At 37.7% G+C, this 26,948-nt stretch overlaps 1 protein-coding gene and 1 pseudogene across 2 annotated transcripts in view; both read right to left on the reverse strand.

Moving 5' to 3' along the window:
* Positions 1-882: 882 nt before the first annotated feature.
* Upf2 (UPF2 regulator of nonsense mediated mRNA decay) overlaps positions 883-26,948 on the reverse strand; it is a 75,287-nt gene continuing 49,221 nt past the window's right edge. For both annotated transcript variants that reach the window (XM_090318894.1, XM_090318895.1), the window contains exons 14-22: positions 26,488-26,763; positions 23,593-23,776; positions 16,797-16,936; positions 14,366-14,467; positions 13,574-13,672; positions 9,996-10,163; positions 6,788-6,929; positions 3,834-3,954; positions 883-2,157 (exon numbers count right to left, since the gene is read on the reverse strand). In XM_090318894.1, coding sequence (XP_090175020.1) covers positions 2,148-2,157; positions 3,834-3,954; positions 6,788-6,929; positions 9,996-10,163; positions 13,574-13,672; positions 14,366-14,467; positions 16,797-16,936; positions 23,593-23,776; positions 26,488-26,763 — 1,242 coding nt within the window. In that variant the 3' untranslated portion in view covers positions 883-2,147. The remainder of the gene's footprint in view (positions 2,158-3,833; positions 3,955-6,787; positions 6,930-9,995; positions 10,164-13,573; positions 13,673-14,365; positions 14,468-16,796; positions 16,937-23,592; positions 23,777-26,487; positions 26,764-26,948) is intronic.
* Positions 4,778-5,150, reverse strand: LOC150045919 (ATP synthase F(0) complex subunit C1, mitochondrial pseudogene; annotated as a pseudogene).

Raw genomic sequence — 26,948 nt, forward strand, 5'->3', positions numbered from 1 at the left:
CCTCAAAGAGGGCTCATAGGAAGGTCTGCTTCTGGTAGTTCCAGGGGATAGGGTAGGGATGAGTCCCAGGCCTTTGTACAATTCATCTTCCTACCCCACACCCAGGGCCTTGTGAATGATAGACAAATGTTCTATCACTGAACTTTTCTACCACCTTTTTTTGTGTGCCCCCCCCCCCCTGTGTGTATGGGCCAGTACTGGAGCTTGAGCTCCTGGCCTGAGCCCTGTCCCCAAGTTTTTATGCCCAATGCTAGCACTTTATCGCCAGAGCCACAGCTCTACTTCTAGCATTTTGTTGGCTAATTGGAGATAAGACTTCCCTGCTGGCTGGGTGCCAGTAGCTCACACCTACAAACCTTGGTATTTAGGAGGTTGAGATCTGAGGATCATGGTTCCAAGCCAGCCCGGGTAGGCTGAGTCTATGAGATATGTCTCCAATTAACTACCAAAAAGCTGAAGTGGAGCTGTGGTTCAAGTAATAGAGTCCTAGCCTTGAACACAAAAAGTTCACAGAACAGCAACCAGGCTCTGAATTCAAGCACCAAGACTAGTACAGACAGACAATATACACATACACACAAAGGACAGAAACTTGCTCACTCAAACAAAAAAAATAGCAAGTAACAGGGTACAGGTGTGAAAAAATACAGTAAGAAGTAGAAGATAGGCTTCCTTTAAAAACAAATGGAAATATATTCCCCCCCCCCCACCAGGTCCAAAACCAGGACGTAAATTCAGTCACTTGTTGGCTAGTGCTCTACCAACTAAGACACAAACTCCAACTTTTTCTTTTTTAGAGATGGCTCTCACTATTGCCTAGGGCAGTTGTTGACTGAACCAGCCAATAGACTTCTAAGACCCCAAAAATGAAACCACACCAAATCTAAATTACAACACTTTATTGCAGCATCGGCAAAGGTCAGATTTCTGAAGCTGGTGAAGATTGGGCAGCATTTCCATGTGAAATGTTACAACTTTACAAGTTTGTTTCTTATTTAAATCTACATGCAGAAACTGAAACATGGTAAAAGAAAAATGCAAAATAGCTAGAAAAAAAAGATGTAATCAAATAGTAGCATACAGATGTGCTCTTTAACTAAATTCCTATGCCTACTAGAAAGCAAACGAAAGACAACTATCCTAATAAATTAATAGATTGTCAGAAACAGACTAAGAACCCTCATTTCTATTTAGTGGGGGAGAAAACAAAACAAAATGAAAACAAAAGCAAAATAAAAAGCTCTACTTGTTTCCATATTTTGTGTAGACAGAGGCTGTAAACCCATGAAGGTCAACAAAATATTCCGATCCACTTCTTGTTGTCCTTCATTCGTGTTCTGTGACATGCTGGCACGTTTTGTTTTCAATGATACTTACAATGGGCTCGAGTATATCCCTGTTCTTAGGCTGGTATCAGACTTTTCTAAGCCATCTGAATTAATGCTCTTTGTAAACTAACAGTCTTCACATTTCTCTTTCACTCTAGTAGGCAATTTTGTATCACTGACTCTGATGGATAAACAGGTTTTTCCTCCCTCATCCCTTGTTCTTCTTGAAACAAATTCCTAACAAAAGCCTTCCTGGTGGGTCATCTGGTATTTGGATAACTTTCATCATTTTGTTGTCCTGCATGTAAGTTTTCTCTACAAGATTTTACTGCTTGCTCTATACTTTTCTACTGTAGTCCTGGAGCCCCCACATGTATCTTCTTCCAACATGGGATGTTCAAATCAGAGACACTGTAACTCAAATCAAGTTTAAAACTCAAGTTCATTTCCCCCATACCATTACCATCACAACCGTTTCTTCTCCGGCTCAGTCATCTCATTGACACTCTTGGTGGTGTAACTGCTCAGTAGTCAAGTGAACCATCTCTTTTCTCGACTGCCATTCTCAAGAGAAGATTAACCCTCACGTGATTTCCATTACAAAAGGCCTTTTCTGCCTTGTCTGGAAGCGTGGGCTTGTTCCGGTGTTGGCAGAGGCTGGTGTTTCTGCCTCATGGCCCCAGCCTGTCCCAGGTTTAGATTCTCAACTCTCTAGACCGACATGCTGAGATGTGTCCACTGCTCTCATTCAATTGCTGGAGGACTCCACTATCCACAACATCAGATACAGGACCTAATGAAATGACACGTGCTGCTGGATCAACGTCTCCTAAAGGTACAAACAGGGTGACGTTAGAAACCTTTGTCCTGTGGTAACAGGACAAAGTTGGGAGAGAAAGTATCTCTCAAATAGCACTATTTAGTGACTTCTATACTTTTGAAAGATGACATTTGATTTCAGCTCAACTCACATAAAACAGGCCTAATCCAACTAATAACTAGAATAGACAGCTCCTGTGGTGTTTCAGTGGCTAATCTAAGATACCTAGAATTCATGGTTTGTGTTACAGCTCAATGCAGTAAACCACCAAAATGATTAAGTCAAGGTCTCATACCAGGCACCTCAGACTGACTGATTTGGAACCCTTGTAAGGGTTGCTGCAGATACAATTATAAGATGAGGCCACACTGAGGTAGGTGGGCCTTGATCCCGTATGACATTTGGACACAGACATGAGCACAAGAAAGACAGTATGTGAAGATGAAAACAGAGATCAGGGTAGTGTACTATAATTAAGGAATGTCAATGGTTGCCAGGAGCTGGAAGGACTGGGACAGCTTCTTCTTCAGCCTCAGGAACCAGCCCTGCTGACTCCTTGATCTCAGATTTCCTGCCTCCGGAACTGTGGGGCAGCAAACTTGTTTAAACCACCCAGTCTGCCCCACTTCGTTATGGCAGCTGGAGTGGACATTTAAAGTTTATTGTTATGGAACAAGTGATATCTGTAAGGAATTTTTAAGGCATAAAATGCAAATATGGAAAAGTACATTCTCAGCTGTAGTTCACTAACTAAAAATAAAAAATGACATATTCTCTCAAAGAAAAAAAAGAAGATACAGAGGATACAGAATATCTCCAGAAGTCAAGACAAAACAGCTAACTAAAACAGAATAAACAAATACCACAGATATAGAAAAAATGTCCAAGATCTTTGGTAAGATATAATTGTATGACTAGTTACGGCACAGGCTGTCACTTGACAAGTTTATATGCAAGCAATCATTCTGAGTAAGTTACAAATCTAAGATTTCCTAACAATATATACTTTGGATTAAATGTTATTCTAGAAATTATAATTTATTTAGTTTTATAATAAGAACATAACAAAATAGGCTGTGTGTGATGGCTCAATTTACAATCCCAGAACTAGGATTACAATTTCAAGGCCAGTCTGAATCACATAGCAAGTTCAAGGCCAACCTGAACTATAATAGTAAGGCCTTATTAATACCCAAAACAAAACAACAAAAAACCTAACCAGGAGCTGGGGTGTAGCTCAGTGGTAGAGTTGTGAAACATGTGCAAGGCCCTAGGTTCCATTCCTAGCCCTACAAACATAAGCACTTTTTTTTGGGGGGGGGGGAGGGAGACGGGGGCAGTCCTGGGGCTTGAATTCAGGGCCTGGGTACTATCCCTGAGCTTCTTTTGCTCAAGGCTTGCATTCTACCACTTGAACCATAGTACTACTTTCAACTTTTTCTGTTTAGTACTGAGGAATGGAAGCTAGGGCTTCATGCATGGCTTAGGCAAGCACTCTACCACTAAGCCACATTTTTCATTGCCAAATAAATAAGTTAGCTTAGTTTGTATGTTTAGGAGCAACCCAACAGGCTTCAATAAATTAAGAGTTTCATCAGTAAATACAATCCAGCTTTCTCTAATTTACTAACATGGATATCACAACAATAAATCACTAAAGAAGAAGCAAATGAAAACTGCTTTACCTCCCACCAGTCTTAAAGATTAGATCTGCATTCGGTGCTCCCTTTGGATGTTGGTAACGAGGCCGCCGCTCACGGTTGGTGTTTGCTGGGGCTGGGCGCTGTGCAAGAGACTGCAACATTTCTGTGATTAGGAGAAAAAAGAAAATGCTGTTAATGTTTGCAAATGAAGCGTCAGAGAGATCAAGTTTATTAGTTGTGACAGGTAGCTGACTTAAAAAAAGAATATTATGCATACTAAAATTCTTATAAAATATTACCGAGAGGTTTTTCTAATCTCCAATGTTCATCTGACTGTGGATGTGGCTGCTTTCTGAGTATCACCCATGGCAGTAAAGTGGCCTGAGAGGCAGCACAGTACGATACTTACAGCACAGGATTTAGAATGAATACACAATGGCTAAAATCCAAGCTTTGCCAATGACTAGCTTTTGAGGTTTTAGATTGCTTCCCTAAATATGAAATGGAGGTAATAATCACACTTACTTCATATAGTTTCTGTGTGTGTGTGTGTGTGTGTGTGTGTGTGTGTGTGTGTGTGTGTGTGTGTATGAGAGTCATGGGGCTTGAACTCTAGGCCTAGACGAGGTCCCTGAGTTCTTCAGCTCAAGGCTAGCACCCTACCCCTGCAGCCACAGCGCCACTTCCTGTTTTCTAGTGATAATTGGAGATAAGAGTCTCAAGGACTTTAGTGCCTGGGATGGCTTTGAACCGAGATCCTCAGATCTCAGCCTTCTGAATAGGCTTACAGGTGTGAGCCACCATGCCTGGCTTTACATTGTATACTTTGAAACAAGTACAAACAACAAGTAAATGTTACACATAATTTTTTCTTTGTGGGGGCAGTTAGAGAAATGTCATTTTAATGGTAAAGCTTAGAACACTCCAGCACCTGGAATGGCATGGAATCGAAGCAGCAGGAAAGGCTGAGTGACCGTCATGGAGCCTCACGTGGTAAAGAGGATGAGAAAGGTGATCACAAAACAGAAGCGCCCCATGGCCTCAGACAAGGCAAAGCCCAGAATAGCATAGGAGACACAGATTCCTTAAATAATCAATGATCAAGCTGCCAAACAGTGTTCCAATGCCAGCCCCTGATCTAGCCACACCAACTGTGGCAGCCCCAGAACCAATATACTCGGCTGTTGTGTCAATGTCAAGGGAGACAACACTGGTCTGGAACTCTTATCTGGTCACCTGGAGTAGGGAGGTGCAGCACAAAGGCTGTTTAGATGGAACCTCTGGCTTACTCAGAAGGGAGGCAAACACAGGCCTAATTAGAACCCTGGTACAATAGCTCATCAGAACTGGAAAAATAAGCAGTGCCCCAGTGGTTTACATTTTTTCAGTCTGCACACCCTCTCCCCTGCAGCTCCTGGCCAGCACAGGGCATGCACCCCGATCAAGGTGACTGACAGCTACATGCGATTCTTAATGCTATTACCAAAAGATGGTCATATAAGATGTTCACAGATTTTTATGCAAGGTTCCGATTAACCCAAGAATTCTAACTGTGTATTCATAAAAGAATCCTAATGTAATATAGCCTCAAACTTCAAAGACTATGGTCCTTGAGGCCAGGATTTCATATAAACAAGATAATTATCTTGTTCTTAACTGCCTGACAATGGGAGGTAATTAAAAATTATCATCTCAGCTTAGCACAGTGGTTCCTAGCTACTCAAGAGGCAAAGACTGAGAGGACTGGGAACAGTGTGTGTCTGTCATATCAAGCTATGCCAACAGTACAAATAGTTGTGCAGTCCAGGCTGGTTTAGGCAGAATAAAACAAAAAGGAATAGCTAAAGGTGTGACTCAAGCAGTAGACTGCCTGTCTAGCGAGCACAAGGCCCTGAGTTTCAACCTTAGTACCAGACACACAAAAAAAATTTCATTATTGCTGGGCACTGGTAGATGTAATCTGGCTACTCAGAGGAGGCTGAGACCTGAGAATTGAGGTTTAAAAACCAGGCAGGAAAGTTCATAAGACTCTTATCTTCAATTAACCTCCAGAAAACCAGAAGTGAAGCTGTGGCTCAAAGTGGTGGTATGCTAGCCTACAGCTAGGAACCACGCCCAGGCCAAGTTCAAAGCCCCAAGACTAACCAAAAAGACAAAAAATTCATTATCATTGTATTTGCATGCATACCTAACAGTATGTAATCTAAATGAGTTATGGAATTACCAAAATACTATGAAAATTACTATGCTACTTTATAAATAAGCAAGGAAAACAAAGACAGAATAACAAAATAATTAGCATAAATATGTATAATCTGTATAGAAAAAAGTAAACATAACAATTGTTTGCAGAAAGCATCAATTTTTTTTCATTATTTCTAAAGACAGATTTTTTTTAAAGAAATTTTGCTATGTAGCCCTAGTTAGAAGTTGTGGTCCTCTATGGAAACAAGAGCTTTATCTTGTGATTGTTTTTCTTAATGTACTATTGTGATTTGTCTTCTCTTTTTTTGACCTTATAGTTAATCCCATGTTGTTACTGTGTCTGACTTTGTTACCTGGTATACTGTATATACGTTTATTTGAAATAGAAACAGGGGGAAACAAGATGATTGGTAGGGAAATGAAGACAAAAATAAGAGGGTGGGTGGTGGGTGGGGGGGAGGGTGATGGGTACCAAGACATGTGAAAGGGTATCAATGTATGTGAATTAATGCACCTTCTATCTGGCAAATATCATGTAACCCTTTTATTAATTACAATAAAAAATTATAAAAAAAATACACACACAAAAAAAATGAAGACAAAAATATGAGAAGGGGTATAAACATGTAAGACATAATACACCTATTACCTGACGAATGTAACTATAATCCCTCTATACATTATCCCGACAATTAAAAAAAAAAAGTTGTGGTCCTCCCACTTCAACTTTGTAACTACTGGGAGTACAGGTGGGCATTACCATACCAACCAGCCTGTAAACGATTTCATACCCTGATAATCTTCTTGTTCTTGCCGTTCATTGATATCTAACGTGAGCTTTTTCATTCGCATCCTCTCTTCTTGTTCTGCCTGTTGTTGGTTCCAATGATTTGCAGCAAGTTGGGATGACATAGGCACATTAAGAATCTTAAACTGAGAAAACAAATAACAAGTGAATTCATAAATTGCCTGAGAAATTTGAAAGAGACTTGAGATACAAAAATAAGTGGGACTAAATGAATACAGAGAAACAATAATGCTTTCCTTCACAACAGAAAGACCCACTCTTAAGAACACTGATGATCAGGTATGTGTTTTTCTGTAATAAAATCATGAGGGGTGAATGAGAAGAAAAAGGACATGAAGATCAACCTCCATAAAATGCCTATGTTTTTCAGTGCCGTTTATTTTGAAATATATATCCAACAACATAGATGGAACAACTTCTCTTTCTATAGACTCTTATATATGGCAAAATGGAAAATATATTCTTTTCATTTCTATTTTTATCAGGTTCCTGAACTATAACAATATAAATCTCATCTACCTTCAGGCTTAGTAGCACTTCATATTTTTGAAAACAGCTGTGACCGCTGCAAAGAAGGAGACTTGAGCAACTCACCAGAGCTGGTTCCCTATTACAGGGAGCCTAGCCTTTGTCTAGAAAATTTTTTTTTTCCTGTTGGCCAGGAGGCTTGAACTCAGAGCCTGGGTGCTATGCTTGAGCTCCTCAGCTCAAGACTAGTGCTCTACCACTTGAGCCACAGCACCACTTCCTAAGAAAACTTTTTTTTTTTTTTTTTTGCCAGTCCTGGGCTTGAGCTCAGGGCCTGAGCACTGTCCTTGGACTTTCTCAAGGCTAGAGCTCTACCACTTGAGACTCAGCACCACTTCTGGCTTTTTTCTATGTATGTGGTACCGAGGAATCGAATCCGGGTCTTCATGCATGCTAGGCAAGCACTTTAAACACTAGGCCAAACTCCCGGCCCCCTAAGAAAACTTTTTTAGCAGGATGTTCCTGGCTTTTGTATGCACATGGCAAACAAACCCAGATAAAAATTTATAAATTTATGATCCATGACTCCCTGGAAATACTTAAGTAAGTTCTGCTACCGTTTATGCATAGAACAGGTGTATGAACCTGCCCAACTCATGAAAGAGACCTCATCTGCTACTCCACATCAAAGGCAGGGTTAAGGGAGCAGTGCTCTGGATCCCAGACTTCTCTGATGGAGCCATGTCTTCTGAATGCTGGCATCTTTGAAATTATTAGGAAACCTAACATTTATTAAGATCTCATTCATATGAGTCTGACCTAAAACTTTTATGTATCTCAGATGTTTTTCTCTTCATTGTCTTTGAAATATATTTCAATTAGTTAAGGATCCTCTAAGAATGGATTATCCAGAGCGCTAAACACACTAGGGTCATATACTACAGTAAAACATATTACATGTGGGTAAACAACTACACCTCATCTCACTACATGTTGGGGATAAATCTTTTCATTTATTTTTCTAAATTGAATATACACACAAAATAAGTAAATCTAATAGCTTAGCTTTTTTGATACAAGGGATGCTTGCCTTCTTGTAGTAAGATACAATATTATGCATTTTTATTGCTTCTCCCTCACCCCCAGAGCTGAGTACTGAATTCAGGGCTTTGTACTTGCCAGGCAAAGGCTCTACCACTGAGCTAAATCCCCAATCCCAGTGTTATGCATTTTTAAAAACAAACTATCCTTAGTTACAGAGCAGTGCTACTACATTAAGCTTTTGTTTTAATGATCAAAGCATTTAATTTCAATTCTTTAATTCACAAATATTTAAAATCTAGAAAGAAATTATGAATAGTATCTTTTTCTTTCTTCTCTTGAACGGTTTACTTCATTGGTGTGTTTTTTTTAAACTGCAACAGAAAGTTTTCTGTAAGTATAAATCTAGTACACAAGGAGATCTTTCATTTAAAGTAAGAATTAAAGATTCTCGTAGGGCAGCACATTTCAGTTTGCAAAAAAAATTACTACGCCAGAAGGGCCAACACCCAAAAGTCAAACAAAAAAATAAAAATCAGAACAAAATGCACTTTCTTTTTTAGTCCACAAAATTCTGTTGGTATTTCTTCAAATAACGTTCCTAAAGTTTAATATTCTCCAGAATTCCAAATAAAGTCATGAGTTGAAATGTACATAATAGCTTTTAAAGTTCAATAAAAGCAGAATTGTGAGCATGAAATATCACATTTTAATATTAGGATTTTTTAAGCTCTTCATTTTGTTCAGACTTACATGAAAACATACAGTTTATATCACAACCCAGGCTAAACCAAAAAGTCTTTTGATCCATACAATTTAGAATTTCAGACTACTTAAGTAAATTTCTTTTGGTTGTTATTTTGTGGAAGGTTGTACTAGGGCTTGAGAATTTAGGTCCTTGTGCTTGCTATGTATTCATAACACTCAAGCCATGCCTCCATATTTTTATATTTGTATTCTACTTTTTGGCAGTACTGAGATTTGAACTCAGAGCCTCATGCTTGCTAGTGGGAGCTCTACACCAGTTGAACCATTCTGCAGGCCTTTTTGTTGTATTTATTTTCAAGTTAGGGTCTTCCTTTATGCCTGGGTTGGTGGGGACTGTGATCTTCCTTTTGTTGCTGGGAAGCCAGGCACATACTACTAGGCCTCTGGAACGTGGAATGACTCCAAACCATTGGTTTTATGCTTAGGCAAAAAAGTTTGGGAGACTCCATCTTCAAAGTAACAAACAGCAGAGCTGGGAGCTGGGAGTTTGGCTTAGTGGAAGAGTGCTTGCCAAGCATGCATGAAACCCTGGATTTGATTCCTCAGTACCACACACACAGAAAAATTCTGAAGAGTTGCTGTGGTTCAAGTGGTAGAGGGCTAGTCTTCAGTAAAAGCAGCTCAAGGACAATGCCCAAGCCCTGAGTTCAAGCACTAGGACCAGCCAAAAAAAGCGGGGAAGAGGGAGTAGGGCTGAAGGAGCAGCTAAGGTGATAGATTATCTGTCTACGAGGCTCGAGCTTCTGAGTTCAAAGTCAGATATGTCCTTCCATACATACAAAGGATAAAATTATTTTACCCACTGAGTATTTTAAAAGTTCTGAACTTTTCTTGTTGTAGGCAAAAGATAATTTAGAATTAACTAATAATAACTAGTTACAATCAATTGTAATTTCACAAGGTCAGTTCCTTACCTGCTGCTTATTGCCTTTTCTTGTTAACATGACAAATGGCATCGTGTCTGCAGATTCTGTCTCTCCTTCTCCACCACCAAGTGGGGGCCCTTTCCTCAGCTGGCTTTTGAGATGCAAAGGAATAGCAACATCGAGTTGATGCACCTTAACTGATTCACCACTTCGTTGCTTAAAGATAGAAACGAAGAAGTATATAAATAGTCCAAGATACACATGGAATTTACATATACGGATATATGTAAATTCAAGTAACTTTGTCAGTGTGGTATTTCTTAAAACACAACAATTTTAAGAGCCAGAAACTCTTTCTGTAATAGATATGAAACCAAGAACTATTATATCTCTCTCAATTTCTAAAATCTACAGGTCATGGAAGGAACTATGTACACAGCTTGCCTCCTGCTCACTGCTCCAGCCTTCTCTGCACAATGTCACAACTATAAGCAAATCTCCCTGTTCTTCAACTGTACTCTTCCCTTCATCCATCATCCTGGCACAGTTTCCCTAGCACTAGTTAGCCTTGCATTACACACAGGTACTCAATAAATACTCTAAAGTGAATGGAATCTGTTAATTCTTCACATTCATTTATAATATTAATTCACTGATGATATTGGTTTTAGTATTTACATTCAACTCTTTAATTTCTTTTTAAATGAACCTTCAATATGTGTTAGGTTTAGAGACAGTAAAATTCAAGATAGACCACCCTGATAAAGGACTCAAAAACTTGTTAAAAAAGACAGAAATAAGTAACACTACATCAGAGGCATGCATCACCTGTACAGACAATTGAGTAACTATCTGGATATGGCTCATGAAAAATTGGATGAAAATGGGACATTTAAATGCGACTTCTTCCTGGCAAATGGTTTTAAAGACACTGGGGTAATTCAGGAGCAAAAGCAAGAGACATGGGTCTGTTTGGTGAATTTAGGGAGATGCAAATAGTTATTTATGTAGTGATGATGGAATGAATAACTCTTCAAAGCCAGCCAGGTCATGTTCAAAAGCCTAGGAATTTTTTTTCATATATTTTTATTGTAATTAATAGAAGGGTTACATGATATTTGCCAGATAGATGGTGCATTAATTCCCATATATTGATACCCTTTCACATGTCTTGGTCCCCATTTCCCTCCCCCACCCCCACCCCTCATCTTGTTTTCCCCCATTCCCTATCCAATTTCAAATAACCAAATACAAATACATACAGATATATCAGGTAACAAAGTGAGATACTGTAACAATATGACATAACCAAGGGACAGCAAAAGAGATGAGAGATAACATAGTACCTTAAGAACAACAATAATTCATTATATGGCTTTTGTTTCTATATCCTAGAGATCCGTTCATTTAGCGTCATATTATATGGCCTTTTGTATCAAGGTTTTGCTCTACTGCAAATCTCTGCTAGGAGAGCCCAAGATTTCTACTGATTATGACAAATGAGGGAAACCATTGAGCCTAAGTTCCTTTGAGCCTGGCTTACTTCACTTAATATGATCTTTTCTAAATCTTTCCATTTCCTAACAAATGGGGCAATGTCATTCTTTCTGACAGCAGCATAGAATTCCATTGTGTACAAATACCACATCTTGTTGATCCTCTCATCAACTGAGGGACATCTAGGTTGGTTCCATATCTTTGCTATGGTAAATAGTGCTGCAATGAACATTGTTGTGGTGGTGGATTTAGTATGTCTTTGTTTCTGGATGATTGGGTAAATGCCAAGTAGTGGAATTGCTGGGTCATAGGGGAGCTCTATGTTTAGTCTTTTGAGGAACTGCCATATTGCTTTCCATAGTGGTTGAACAAGCTTGTACTGTTTAAATATAAGAATGTATTTTAGGCCGGGAGTTTGGCCTAGTGGTTAAAGTGCTTGCCTAGCATGCACGAATACCCGGGTTCGATTCCTCGGTACCACATACATAAAAAAAAGCCAGAAGTGGTGCTGAGGCTCAAGTGGTAGAGCTTTAGCCTTGAGAAAGTCCAAGGACAGTGCTCAGGCCCTGAGTTCAAGCCCACGACTGGCAAAAAAAAAAAAAGAATGTATTTTAAAGTGTTAGTACTAATTCTTCTAATCTAACTCTCTTCTGTCTCATCCTAAGAGGTAATGACTGTTGGCAACAAAGTAAGTTCTCTTATAAAAACTAATAAAAACAAATACAAGCAACCACTAACAGGCATGTATTTTTTTTAATCCTAATCTTGGGCCTCTTCTTATTTGAATATGTATATATAAGATTAATTACATGCATATGTCATTATTTATTTGGTCCTTTACTGAAAAAAAAAATGAGACATATGTTTTCAACTTGTGTGTTATAACTTGAGGTACAATTTTAGGCCAAATATCATGGCCATTGTTAAATGTACTAAATGATCCAGGAGGTAATAACTTCCACTGAAATTGCTGACTGTATTAAACATTAAAATAGGATCAGGCCGGGAGTTTGGCTTAGTGGTAGAGTGCTTGCCTAGCATGCACGAAGACCAGGGTTTGATTCCTTGGTACCACATACATAGAAAAAAGCCAGAGATGGTGCTGAAGCTCAAGTGGTAGAGCTCTGGCCTTGAGAAAGTCCAAGGACAGTGCTCAGGCCCTGAGCTCAAGCCCACGACTGGGGAAAAAAAAAAAAAGTATCCTTTTCTTTGTCAGTTATAGGGCTTAACCTCAGGGTCTGGGAACTATCCCTGAGTCTCTCTGCTCAAGGTTAGTACTCTACCATTTGAGCCACACCTCCACCAGGTGGTTATCTTGAGATAAAAGTCTCCTCAGACTTTCCTGATAGGGCTGGTATAGTATGGTAGAGGTGATTGCAAGTGAGTAAGGTAGGCTGCTCAGGGGGCTGAAACCTGAGGATTATAGGCATGAGCCAGCAGTACCTAACCAAAAGAAAAATTTTTGAGTTTACTAAATTACCTATGAAGACCATAAGCCAAGACTGTTGGGGCATAAAGTAAGTCCCTATCTGCTGCTATGCTCACCTGGATAACCATAAGCCTTCTGCTCAAGCCTCCTTACTTTTTCAGTCTGGCTCAAGTCTGAAGGGGTTCTATTATAATTCTCCCATCTTTATGTCATACCATATCATCCTGCTTTAGATCATATCCTAGTAATACTAGTCTTTTAGTTTTTCAAGTACAAGATCTTTTTTTTTCTTAGAACTTCTAAAAAAAACCTCAAATTTTTCACACAAATAGCTCTATTTTATCCGTCCCCTGTATAAAATTCACAACTCTCTTCTTTACCACTGTCTTATTAGGAAATATTTTCCTTTTCTATCCCAATTATTTATTGTGACGTTTGGCTCCTAAACAAAACACAAAGCACTTAGAAATGATAAAATAAAACCTAAGAAAGAAAAAGTGAAGATCAGCATAATAAAATTGCTCTACTCTAAACCTTGTATTTACTGTATTTTTTTCCCATTCTACCTCAATGAACTATGCAGACCAGATTTGCTGAATACTGCTATAGCAGTATGTTTAAAAGGAGACCCTAATATTAACCAGAAGTTAATGTACTACAACATTTGTTGAAAAGAATTTTTAAAATAGAGGTTTAATACCTGAAGGTTTTCTAACATCATTTTATCCAGAGCTTGAATGAAGTCATCATCTTCTACACAAGGTACATACTTAAGTCCACCTCCTTTAATCATTACCTCCTTAAACAAAACAAAAACAAAATCAGACCAGAAATTTTAACCATAATGTTAATGGCAGTCATTTTGTACTAATGTGTGTATTCAATATAATGAACAAATAAGAGTGAAATGTAAAAATCTTATTAAATACTACAAAGATTGCTAATGAAAGTAATTAAGAAAATAAGCTAAAAATGAATTCCTAAAGAAATATTTTTCTTTTCTTTTTATTTTGGTGCCAGTCCTGGGGCTTCCATTCAGAGCTTGGATACTGTCCCTGAGCTCATATGCTTAAGGCTATTATTTTACCACTTGAAGCCACAGCTCCATTTCTGTTTTTTTTGATGATTTAATAAGGATTAAGAGTCCCACAGACATTTCTACCCAGACTGGCTTTGAACCATGAGACTCAGATCTCAGATTTCCAAATAGCTAGGATTACAGGTGTGAATCACTGACGCCTAGCTGAGTATTTTCAATATTCAAAACAAATAAAACTTTCTTTTATTCAAAAGAAATAAAACTTTTTTATTAAATTCTAAATACTAAGTCCCAGTAATTGTAAATAGAGATTCCCTCCCTTGAACACTTGTTTGTTAAACTTGTCATTTAAAGTATGATATAAAAATCAACATTAATAAATTCTTTAAAAAAATAAAACTTTAATACTATGGAAACACAGTTTCAAAAGGGAAAATTTTCAGACATACATACATTATTCTCTTCATCAGTTTCATTCTCCTTATTAGAATCTGTAAGATAATCTGTATTCTCTTCCTCTTCCTCTTCGCCCTCATCATCATCATCAGAACCTTCCTGAAATTGTTTAAAATAATTAATGCTTTGAAAAGGGTTACCACATTTTATGTGCCTTAAGCTTTTAAAATTTCAATAATCACTTATTATTGTCCAGTTTCAGAGTTTTATGTAGTCTGCTTATAAGGAAATGGCCAAGTTAGCTGGCTACATTTCCTACGTATCACCAGCTTAAAAAAAAATCATCCTTCCATCTTCCAAATTAAACACTGTAGTTCTTTAATTCCGTATAACTACAAAGTTCAAATTTAACAACTTATCAGATAAAAGCAATGATACTGCACTACATTTTATAAAGGTGATTCAGTTTGGAAGTGTTATCACTTCATTTGTTTGCTTGATAAAACTGAAAGAGATGGACGAGGAAGTTCCCTCTTTATACATGAGAAAATCCAAGACTCAGGAAGGAAAGCTCTGCTAGTCAACTGAAAAGCTAGCAGTTCTCTCCCAAGCACTGGCTACACTCCATCCTCTTCCAGCCTCCCTTCAGTTTACCACTCCTTCTTGTCAACTGAAATGCTTTCCAAAACAGAAGACAGATCAGAACACAGTGGAACTCCATCTCTTTACCCCTTCACTCCGAGAACACAACTACCCCACATAGTCCCAGAGTTAGTTGTACAAACACTAAACTACCTAAATCTCTCATCCCATTTCTAGTGACTATTATTCTACTATCTTCTAAGCGTCACCTTTTGTTTTTTAGCAACCACAAATGATGAGAACATATGATGTGTGTTTTCTGTACCTAGCTTATTTAACATCATGTCCTCCAGTTCCATCCATGTAAATACATGACAGGATTTCAATCTATTTTTTTAATGACATACTAGCAATCCATTATGAAGACAAACCACATTTTTTCTTCACACATAAAAATAATTAGTGCCTAAGAAGATAGAAATGCTGGTTATCTTGATTTGATTATTATATGCTGCATACAGATGTCATACCCCACAAAATGTAGTAGAAATAAATGTCAATAAAAAATGTTTTCAGGGCTGGGAGTTTAGCCTAGTGGTAGAGTGCTTACTTAGCATGCACAAAGACCCAGGTTTGATTCCTTGTTACCACATACATAGACAAAAGCCAGAAGTGGTGCTGAGACCCAAATGGTATAGCTCTAGCCTTGAGAAAGTCCAAGGACAGTGCTCAGGCCTTGAGCCCAGGACTGGCACAAAAAAAAAAAAAAAAAAAAAAAAAAAAGTTTTCAAATGACACAGTAGTATATGCCTTTAATTCCAGCTATTCAGAAGGCAGAGGCATGAGGATGACAAGCTTAAGGCCATGCTGGGCAAAGTTAGAAAAATCCAACCTCAAAACCAAAGTATACATTACCTGATTTACATAACTGTAACCTCCTTTCTACATCCCCTTAACAATAAAAATTATATTAAAAACAAAGTACAAGGCTCAAGCAATGAGCTTAAATCCTGAGTTCAGGCCTCAGAATCACCTAGAAAACAAACAGAATGGCTAGGAGCAAGGCTGGAGTGGTAGAGTGCTTGCCGATCATGTATGAGCCCCTGAGCTCATTACCAGCTACCACAAAAAATAAATAGCACTCTACCAGAGTTCAAGCCCCATGACTGAACAGCAACAACAACAAGTCTCAGTGACTTTCTTGCCTGGATTGGTTTTGAACTGATTCTCAGTTCTCAGCAACTAGCAGTTATAATTATAGGTGTGCGCCACCAGCTAGTAATTTAAGATCATAAAACCCAGAGGTTAAAAAGTTTACATTCAACAGTGAGGTTCAGACGTAAAGGGAATCAAACATTTTGTTTGTTTGTTTTGGGGGGTGATGGGGCTTCAACTCTGGGCCTGGGTGGGCACTGTCCCTGAGCTCTTCAGCTCAAGGATACCACCCTACCCTTGAGCCAAACCCCACTTCCCATCTTCTAGAGATTAACTGGAGATTTAAGTTTCACAGTTTTATAGTGCCCGAGCTGGCTTTGAGCTTTGATCCTCAGATCTCAGCCTCCTGAATAGCTAGGATTACAGGCATGAACCAGCGGGAATCAAACATTTGTCTTTGAATTGCTAGTAAAAATTCTACATCAATCTTTATTTATAGCCCCCCCTTCTTTTCAGTAAAAGCCCTCAATCAAGAAACTTTTATAATCCTGGTGCACTAGCATGGTAGCACACAACTACAAACCCAGCCTTCATAAGGTAAAAGGAGGATGACTTTGAGTTTGAGACTAGTATACAGACCCTGGACTCCCTCAAAAAAAAAAAAAAAAAAACCAACAACAACAAAAAAAACTTGGCTCAATAAAACACTTTTATACACATGTACCTATTTGCTAAAAATAAAAATCATCACCTCTTCTTCTGGCTCATTTACTTCACTCTCATTTCCAGACTGCTCTTCTGTTTCTGCTCCCCCTTCTTCTTCTTCTTCATCCTCATCAAGATTTTCCCCTTCTGTTATAGAATCTTTAGACTCTTTGTCATTTACGAGGCCTTGAAAGAAGAATAGAAAAAAAATTTAAGTGACATTTTCTAAATTAAACTTAGAATTATATAAGATGATTCAACAACTATTTTTCAGAACTGTAAAAGGTCAAAATTTAAAACTGGGAGAAACATTTAAAAAACTAAGATCACACTTATTACAACAAAGGAGCACTATACCTTCTAACAAAAAGGAAAATAATGTGTATGTGTACTTTCCCTTTCTTACAGCTCTAAATACCTATAGATTATCCTGTTTAATTGCAGCCTCAGAAGCAAAAAAAAAAAAAAAAAAAAAAAAGTCCCCAAGGACTCAAAAAGACAAAAGTGGAGCTATGGCTTCAAGTGATGGCACACTAGCTTTGAGCAAAAGTGCTCAGGGACAGTGCCCAGGCCTGGAGTTAAAGCCTCATAACCAGCCAAAAGGAAAAAAAAAAAAAAAAAAAAAGGTTTAGCTCAGACACATGTAAGACATATTATCAGCTATACTACCAAATAATAGAAGACTCTCTAAACTCTCAAAAATATAAAATCCTATCTTCATGGAGAAATTAATTTGGCTATTAATCTGAATGTCTGCAAATTAAATAGAGGAGGAGACAAAGACCGAGCAGCTCTGTCCCATGTGGTTTAATTTCTTTTCTTCACAACAGCATTCACTTCCGCAAGAAGCTTCCTAGCCTGTTCTCTTTCTACTCCCCTAGTTTCTATGAGATTACACTGAGCAGCTGGGTACCCTGTTTCCAATGTGCATATGCTGTGGCCACCTCTCACCTGATTTCCCACTATTCTCTCCTAAGTCTCATCACACTTGTAGTCAAGGTTGAGTCCCTGAGATCTGTTCACCAGAATCTATTTCTCAGTTGGACTACCTTTCAATATGCATCTGATCCTCAGTTTTGTGTGCCTTTTATCTCCTGTTTCAAAGGATCACTGACCGTACTTTGATCTACTATTTTTTCCTCCTGTTTGTTCCTACAGCACCTGGAGAATCTGTTGTTGAACATGCTCCACCATATTCTATTTTTTAATAATGATTTCATGCTACTTCAGATAAAACTTCTGAGGACAAAAGACTATGTACTTGAAACTTAACAGAAGCTACAGATTAGTAAATACACAGTATTCAGTAAATACTTGTTCATTCAGACTGGTTAAAGTGTGTAGTTAAGTTTGGAAAGAAAAAAAAAACAAGACGGATGAAGCCCAGGTCATTCATTCATTCATTCATTCAAGTGCTGGGCATTGGACCCGCCAGGCAGGCACACTGTACCACTTGAGCCAAATTCCAGACTTTTTCCCCCTTTGTTATTTTTCTGGACAGGCTCTTGTGTTTATGCCTAAAGCTGGACCATGATTCTCCTATCTTGGCCTCCCAATAGTAGGAGGCATAGATATATGCCACAACTCCTAACTTGTTTGTTGAGATGAGTCTCACCAACTTTTTCCCCAGGGTGGCCTCAAACCAAGATCCTCCCAAACTCTAAATAGCTGGAATTAAAGGCATGCACCACCATACATGGCCAAAAGATATCTATTTTAAAAGAGAAATAATATTTAGAATAAATTATCATCCTATTAACTTAAAAGTTTAATTATTTTCGGTTAAATAGATTTTACACATTTATGTACTAATTTGAGCCTCCAAGGCAAATGGTGCAGCAAAGTCAGGAGTTTATAAAGTAAGCATTTTCAGTAAAAACATCCAAGTGATAATAAATTCACATGGCATAACATCATGTGATGGCATGGAAGAACATACTTAATTTTGCTAGTCCTGGGCTTGAGCTCAGGGCCTGAGCACTGTCCTTGGACTTTCTCAAGGCTAGAGCTCTACTACTTGAGCCTTAGCACCATTTCCCGCTTCTTCCTCCACCTATGTATGTGGTACCAAGGAACTGAACCCAGGTCTTGGTGCATGCTAGGCAAGCACTCTACCACTAGGCCGAACTCCCAGCCCTCCAATACACTTTCATTTTTATTGTAAAAACAATTTGCAACTATGGTACCTGTATAAGAATTACCAAGTTGCTGACTTCTAGGAAACTGTCAATATAAAATAAACGATGTAGATGAAAATAAGCATATATGGGATATATTAATCGCAAACTGAAAAATACACAGTAACATTTGTATCACTAAAATGATAAAAAAAAATGTATTTAAAGACCAAAAAAATCATTTTCCACTCAATATGAGCTGTGTGGTGCCTCCTTTTTTTGGCCATAAGAGATGTAAAAGAATTCTGACATTTCTCTGCTTTATACTTGAACATTTCCCTACATATTTGTGAATTAAAAACAGCAGTCTTTGAATCCTGTACTCAGCCTGGTTTTAATTTTAACTCATCATCAAATGTAAAATAGCAATACTTCTGCCATGCTGAGTAAATAAGCAGTACTCAATGAGAATATGTACACTCCCCGTCTTCTCTGGTAGTCTGTGCTCAGCTATCTCCTGAGTGTTCTAGTTTATCCTGAGTTCTCTGTGTTCACTATAAAAATAATAGTAGGCATGAAAATGACTTTTCATTTTAGTCATTTCTCATTGCATGAAATCTTTAAGCACTTATTACTTTTGTGTGTTCTTTGTATCATGTTTCTTCAGAACATCAACAAATCTTCAGATATTTGATAACTAAGTCTATTTTTCTTTTTTTGGTACTAGGAATCGAGCCTAGAATGTTGTACTTATTAGGCAAGCAATTTGCCACTGAGTTACATCCCAATCTCTAAATCTATTTTTAAATGTAAAGAACTGAAGATTTAGGCCAGATGCCAGTGGCTCACGCCTATAATCCTAGCTACTCAGCAGGCTGTGATCTGAGGATTGCAGTTCATAGCCAGACACTAAAGTCTGTGAGACTCTTATCTCCAATTAACCACCAGGTCCAGAGTTCAAGTCCCATGACAGACAAAAAGAAAAAGAAAAAGAAAAAAGGAATGAACATTTAACTCATTCATCTGGCTCATTTGTAGTTATCCTATTTTGAAGATTCCTAAATTTTACATACTTTTATATTAAGTTAGAACCAGTTTTGAGCCTTAACCCTATCCTACTGACTTTATTTCTAAGTTATCAAATACACACATTTGCTTTAAAATGTCTTTTCTTTTCTGCCAGTCCTGGGCTTGGGCCTGAGCACTGTCCTTGGGTTTTTTCAAGGCTGGAACTCTACCACTTGAGCCACAGCACCACTTCTGGCTTTTATTATGTGTATGATACTTAGGAATCAAAGCATATACTCTAGGCTAAACTCCTGGCCCTGTAAATGTTATTTATAGATTTTTTTCCCCACTTCTGTTCCTATAATTATAATACTATCTGGATCTTCCAAACGTGAGTTAAATAATATTACTTATTACTGATCTTATTCTATTCATAAGTTTTATGACAGTGTGTCTCTGCCATCATATTCAATCTAGGCTGAGTAAATGAAAGCACACCCCCAATATCACAAGAGATGTTACATCCAGGTGAAATGACATTAAAAAATGTTTATTAATTAATTATGACAGTCAAGCCAATATAGTCAATTTGAAAACAAAGACTTCCAGATACTGGTGGCTCACACTTATAATCCTACTCAAACGGCTGAGATCTCAGGATCTCAGTTTAAAACCAACCCAGGCAGAAAAGTCAGTGAGACTCTTATCTCCAACTAACCACCAAAAAACCAGGAGTGGAGCTGTGGCCAAAGTAGGAGAGTGCCAGTCTTGAGCAAAAAGCTCAGGTCAGCGCCATGCGTGCACGTGCGCGCGCACACACACACACACAAGTTCTAAAAGAATAGCTCCTGTTCATAGGGAAAAAGTTTTAAAAGACAATATGCACGAATTATTAACACGACTATCTTTCTAAATGGTATATTTCTATATAGATTTTACTCTATATTCTCATTTTAAAAATTATGTCGTAAGTATTTATTTGGGATATTAAAATTCTCTAAAAATATAAAGAAATGCTTAATGTCTCCCTATTATCTCCACTGTTGGCACAGCACATTATTAAATAAAATATACAGGAACACTGTATATTTAATTTAGGTAATATTTAAATAAAACCTACCAAAGGCAAATACATTATCTTATGGCTTATCAACAGAATAAAATCCAATGGAAGCATTATTTTCTGCATATATCTTTTTATTATTTACTTTGTATTTCATTGTTGGGGTAATGTACAGAGGGGTTACAGTTACATCCATCAGGTAGTGGGTGCATTACTTCTCGAACCTTGATACCCCTTCTCATGTTTTTGTCCCCCTTTCTCTTCTTCCACCCACTGCATATATTTTTTTTGATAAGACTCTAAAACCAGTAGGAAAATGAAAAGCACTTGAATGTACACTGATTGTGGCTGCCAAAATCTGTGGCATTCAGAAACAGTGGCCTATATTTTCTTTTCTTTTCTTTTTTTTGCCAGTTCTGGAGCTTGAACTCTGGGCCTGGAAGCTGTCCCTGAGCTTCTTTTGCTCAAAAAGACTGCTCTACTACTTGAAGCACAGCACCATTTCTGGCTTTTCTGACTATTTATTGAAGGTAAGAGTCTCACAGAGTTACCTGCCAAGGTTGGTTTTGAACTGCGATCCTTAGATCTTAGCCTTGTGGGTAGCTAGAATTATAGGCATGAGCCACTGACACTTGGCTTTCCTTTTTAAAAAGTCCAGTCTTTTAACCCTGTTACTACTAGAAGCAAAACCCATCTGCTCCCAAACTGTTCTCACCACCAACCTCCCTGTCACAATGAAATTTACCTATACCTCCACATGCCACTTGCTGCTACCACTTAAGTCTCAAAGAATATAAAGTCAGTAAAACATATCAACTAAATACTTGGTTTAAAACGCTCTCTTATTTGTTCAGTTAGAATTACGAGAAGAAAAAAAAATGAGGCAACTTAGGAAAAAGTTCAAACTCCAGGGAAAATTGCCTTTGCCTTCGTGAGCTGAATAGTTAGTACTTGCTCAACCAATAAGCAATGCCTTTAAATATACAGCACTTAAGTCTCCACAAGACATTACCTCTATATATCCTAATATATCAGGTACATTGTAAAACACACACACACACACACACACACACACACACATACACACACACTTTGGAGGCAAGATTATATATGCCTTCACCATGTAAACTAGTTCTTCAGACATGCAATATAATAAATTTACACAATGCAGCTAGTGAAGGGAACCCTAACTATAACTAAGGATCTAGAGAGAGAGAGAAAGAGAGAGAGGGGGGGGGAAGGGAGGAAGGGAGGGAGAGAGGGAGAGGATTTTGGTTCAAGGCCACCCAGGGTAAAAAAACAAAACAAAACAAAACCATGGTGAGATATGCTTATATGCTTGGCATTCCACCCATACAGCAGGCATAGACAGTAGGATCAAGGTTCTGACTGAGTTAGGGAAACTATATTAGAAAAACACCTGTAACTAAAAGACTAGGTAGGGGTATGGTTCAAGTGGTAGAGTACCTGCCTAGCAAGCACAAGGCCCTGAGTTCCAACTCAAGTACCATCCTCACCATCCCTCCCAAAATTCTCCACTGATAGACACAAATGTAAAGTGCTGAAAGGAAATAAAATAACTTCTAACAGGTCTTACCTACAACAGTCTCAAGCCTGCACATTCTTAATAAAAATGACTGTTGAAAATATATACTGTATATATCAAAAGTAGATTTTAGTAGCTACAGATGCTAAAATGAATAGCTGGGTTCTGATGGCTCATGCCTACAGCCTAGCTATTTGGTAGGACAAAATAACAGAGATCTCATTTTGAAGCCAACCTGGTAGAATATATTCTCAAGATCCTTTTTCAACAAAAGACTCTGTAGTAATCTTACCTAATGAGAAGCCCAAGCAAGAAACAAGACCCTAACTCAAAAATAAGGAGCAGGGCTAGAAATTTGGCTTAGGGGTAGAATGCTTGCCTAACACCCATGAAGTCTTGGGTTTGATTCCTCAGTACCACATAAACAGAAAATGCCAGAAATGGTGCTGTGGCTCAGGTGGTGGAGCTATCCTTGAGCAAAAGAAGTTCAGGGATAGTGCTCAGGCCCTGAGTTCAAGCCCCAGGACTGGCATAGATAGATAGAGGGCTGAGAGTTTGGCCTAGTGGTAGAGTGCTTGCCTAGCATGCACGAGGACCCAAGTTCGATTCCTCGGTACCATATACACAGAAAAAAGGCAAAAGTGGTGCTGAGGCTCAAGTGGTAGAGCTCTAGCCTTGAGAAAGTCCAAGGACAGGGCTCAGGCCCTGAGCTCAAGCCCAGGAGTGGCAATAAATAAATAAACAGATAAATTAATAGACAGATAAAGACAGATAGATATAGATAGCAAAAATCAGTGCTAGAGGCTTTAAGAGTGAGGCTCTGAGTTCAAAACCCTAGTACCACAAAGAGATTCTAAAACTGACAGAAGCTACAATGTTTGTTCATCACTATCACTTGCCTCAAGTCCCAATTAACTGTGGTACTCCAATTAGATTAATGAAACCAAGCACACCACCACACAGGTCTTACCTAACACTATCACACAGCACTCAATACTAAACACACAAAGTACACAAGTGCAAAACTCTGACTGACAACACAATAAAGCAAAATCTGGAACAAACTGCCCAGATTGTCTTCATTTTCTCTCTGTAATTAGTTGCTTACCTAGTTTTATTAAGAATTCTTGTTCCAAGTCGTGTACCTGCCTGATGGATTCTTCCAGAGAATTACAGAGTTTGATCTTTGGTCTTAGCAGTTCTAATGTATCACTGATCATGTAATCTATATCAATAGGAAATGGATGGTCTTTTGTCCAAACCTCCAAACTTTTCTTCCACCAAACATAACGCTGATAACAAATGAAAAATAAATTTAGCTATAGGAAATTAGTAACAAAAGTATTTAAAAATAAATTATATTCTGATGTTACCTAGTTATAATAACTAAGCTAACAGGCTGTACAAGAAATTATTTTTATTAATAACCAATAGTAATGATTCTAATCCCAATTATTTCCTCTATTGATACAGTTTTGAGCCACATAGTAACTTTAAGTATCTTTTTATTGTGTCACAGCTTTTATTTTTAATACACAGGAAAAATTATAAATGAAATACCAAATAAATTTTCAGCTACTCTGAAACCACGGCAGAAACTATTCCCACACCCCACACCGGGTTTTGGTACATTCTCATTATTTTCCTTATGCTACCTACTACGATTCTCAAAGAGATCAATTAAATGTATCTGCAGACATGAAATATATAAAAACCAAGAATCATTAACCAACATTTACTCAACATCTATTTTGTATGTGGCACTGTATAGATATCTTCCCTCTCCATCTATTCTGGTTCTCTCATTCTATTTTTAACTTGCTCTTATTTTTAAATTTACACTAACTTTAAGCATAGTTAAGACTCTACTAGCATACAAAGAGAGGTATAACTCTGATACTTCATTCTTCCTCTCCAGGCTGTGCTAGGTCCTTGCTATTCAAAGTGTGGACCGTTTTTCCTTCAGGTGTTTTACAAACACATCTGGCCATCACCCTTGACATACAATCAAAATCTGTCGCTTAGCAATGCCACCAGGTGACATCAGTTTCAGAAGCACTGCACCAGGTAGTTCTATGTGGCCTTCTAAAACTTAACTCTCCACTCTGCTAGGGAGAATATAACACATCATTTCCCAGACCTCACATATTGCTGATTTCCATTTCCTAGGTATATTTCTGCTACAGTATTCTAATTAATTTGGAAAATATCTTGGTCTATTTCTGCTTCTAGATATTTACTTTTGTCTATTTTATTAGTATATATATATGTCAATTGTACAAATGGTTTCATTATATTTCCATACATGTATATATTTTGATCAAGTTTATGCCCCCTATATGTCCTTATCCCGGTCTCCCCTTTTGAACTTCTTTAAAAACAGGCTTCATTATTCTACTTTCATACATGCATGTGCTCCTGGATATTTTATTGTGATTTTTTTCCTCTCTGCCTAGGTTGGCAGAATGCAAATAAGGATTCTCTCTGAAAGAAAATGCCAATAGATAGGGCTGCTATTTTGGAGCAAATCTCTCTTTTTTAGTTGTTTTCAATTAAAGGTAGTCCTTAAGACACAAAAGGAAACTGAAATTTCTTTTCTCATTTTATGCTCATCAGTTCAGAAAGTAAGGAGTAACAAGCTGAAGTACATTGCAAAGGTATGGTAGTAGAACAGAGTTAACAGTATATTACTAAGACTACCCCAAGTCAACAACAGCCATGATGTGGATATATTTTTAATGCCTCAAACTCTAATATTAAATCCATTTTCTTATCAATGGGCAAATGAATTGCCAAAGACTCTAATTACACAGAATCACAGGACTCTATTGGCTTTCACTCTTACATCTTAAGTACTTGGCAGTGAACTGTCCACTCCAAAATAGTAAATAGTTGCTAGCCTACCCACCATCAATCAACCTCCAAGTTAACTTTTGGATCATAAATTTTATTGGAGTCAAGTAATACCCCTGCATTTGTACTGAATTTAATTTATATTGTATTTGTTTTAAATCACAAGGGTATATGACTGACTAAAATAATATTAAGAAGCAATAATCCAAGCATTTACTAATAAGTGAACAATATTTCTATGCTAGAAATAACATCTGCCTAAAGTGGCAGGAACTAGAATTTCAAACATAAACCAAAACATATAAGAAAGAGAAGATGTTATCAAATATACAAAAACACAAGTGTAGCTAGGCATGGTAAAACATGCCTGTAATCCAAGCACTTGGGAGATTAAATAAGATCGCAAATTCGAGGCCATCCTAAGCTACATGGCAAAATTCAATTTAGAACATTTTTTTTAAATCACAAATTTATACTGTGCACTGATGGCTCATGCCTGTAATCCTAGCTACTCAGGAGGTTAAGATCTGAGGACTGAAGTTCAAAGCCAGGCCAGATAGGAAAGTCCGTGAGACTCATATATCCTATTAATCACCAAAAAAAGCTGGAAGTAGAGCTCAAGTGGTAGAGCACTAGCCTTTAGCACCAAAGCTCAGGGACAACACTTATACACCCAAAGAAAACAATCACAAACTTAACTAACAAATTACCATTTCCAATTCCACAGCCTATAAATTATTTTACCAAGCTTACAAACTATAACTAAAGTACTTCAAAATTGATGAAACATTATCAAGCATAAATGCTACAACTAGAATGCCCACATAGTAAAAGCCACCATAAAATCTGAAATATCTAAAAGCATTGTTAGGGAAATACATTAATTTTAATATATATGAATATATATTATATACACATTGTAGCGCTTCTTGGCATATATATATGTGTGTGTATACATACATATATATTTATTTATTTATTTATTTTTGGTTGTGGGGCTTGAACTCTGGGCTTGGGCGCTGTCCCTGAGCTCTTCAGCTCAAAGCTATCGCTCTACCACTTGAGCCACAGTGCCACTTCCTTTTGCTAATATTTTTGTAGCACATACAATTTATTAAGTAATGCCAAACTGCATATTCTGCTTGTATACCTGAAAATATACAAGGAAGCAATCAAGCTTCCGCTTACTGGAACCTCTGTCAAAGTACTGGCCACAGGTATCCAAAATAGTGCATACGAGTCTAATTCTAAAAAGATGCTCAGGAGGATCCAGGGAACTTGGAGAGCCATCAGAGTTAACACCAAATGAAGTAAAAGAATAGAGAGTTCGGAAAATAACAGCTGATTCCACCATTCGGTAGTTATATAATTCCCCTAAGAACTTAGCACTGCTGATACGCCTCTGATTAAATTTAGGTTGATTAACCTGCAAAACAAAACAAAAGCACAGATAATGTTACTGTGGAGAAATAATGTGCTGCACATCTCATCTATACTATAATAGTACCAATGTACTCAAAGAACACAACAGAGAAACAGCATTCCATACTCATTTTTTAATAAGATAGTGACTTCTGGTTGTGTATATTTAAAATGTTTTAATAAAAAGAA

Source organism: Megascapheus bottae, chromosome 26 (assembly GCF_031878675.1).
Source record: "Megascapheus bottae isolate mThoBot1 chromosome 26, mThoBot2.hap1, whole genome shotgun sequence".
In the NCBI taxonomy this organism is placed as follows: domain Eukaryota; kingdom Metazoa; phylum Chordata; class Mammalia; order Rodentia; family Geomyidae; genus Megascapheus; species Megascapheus bottae.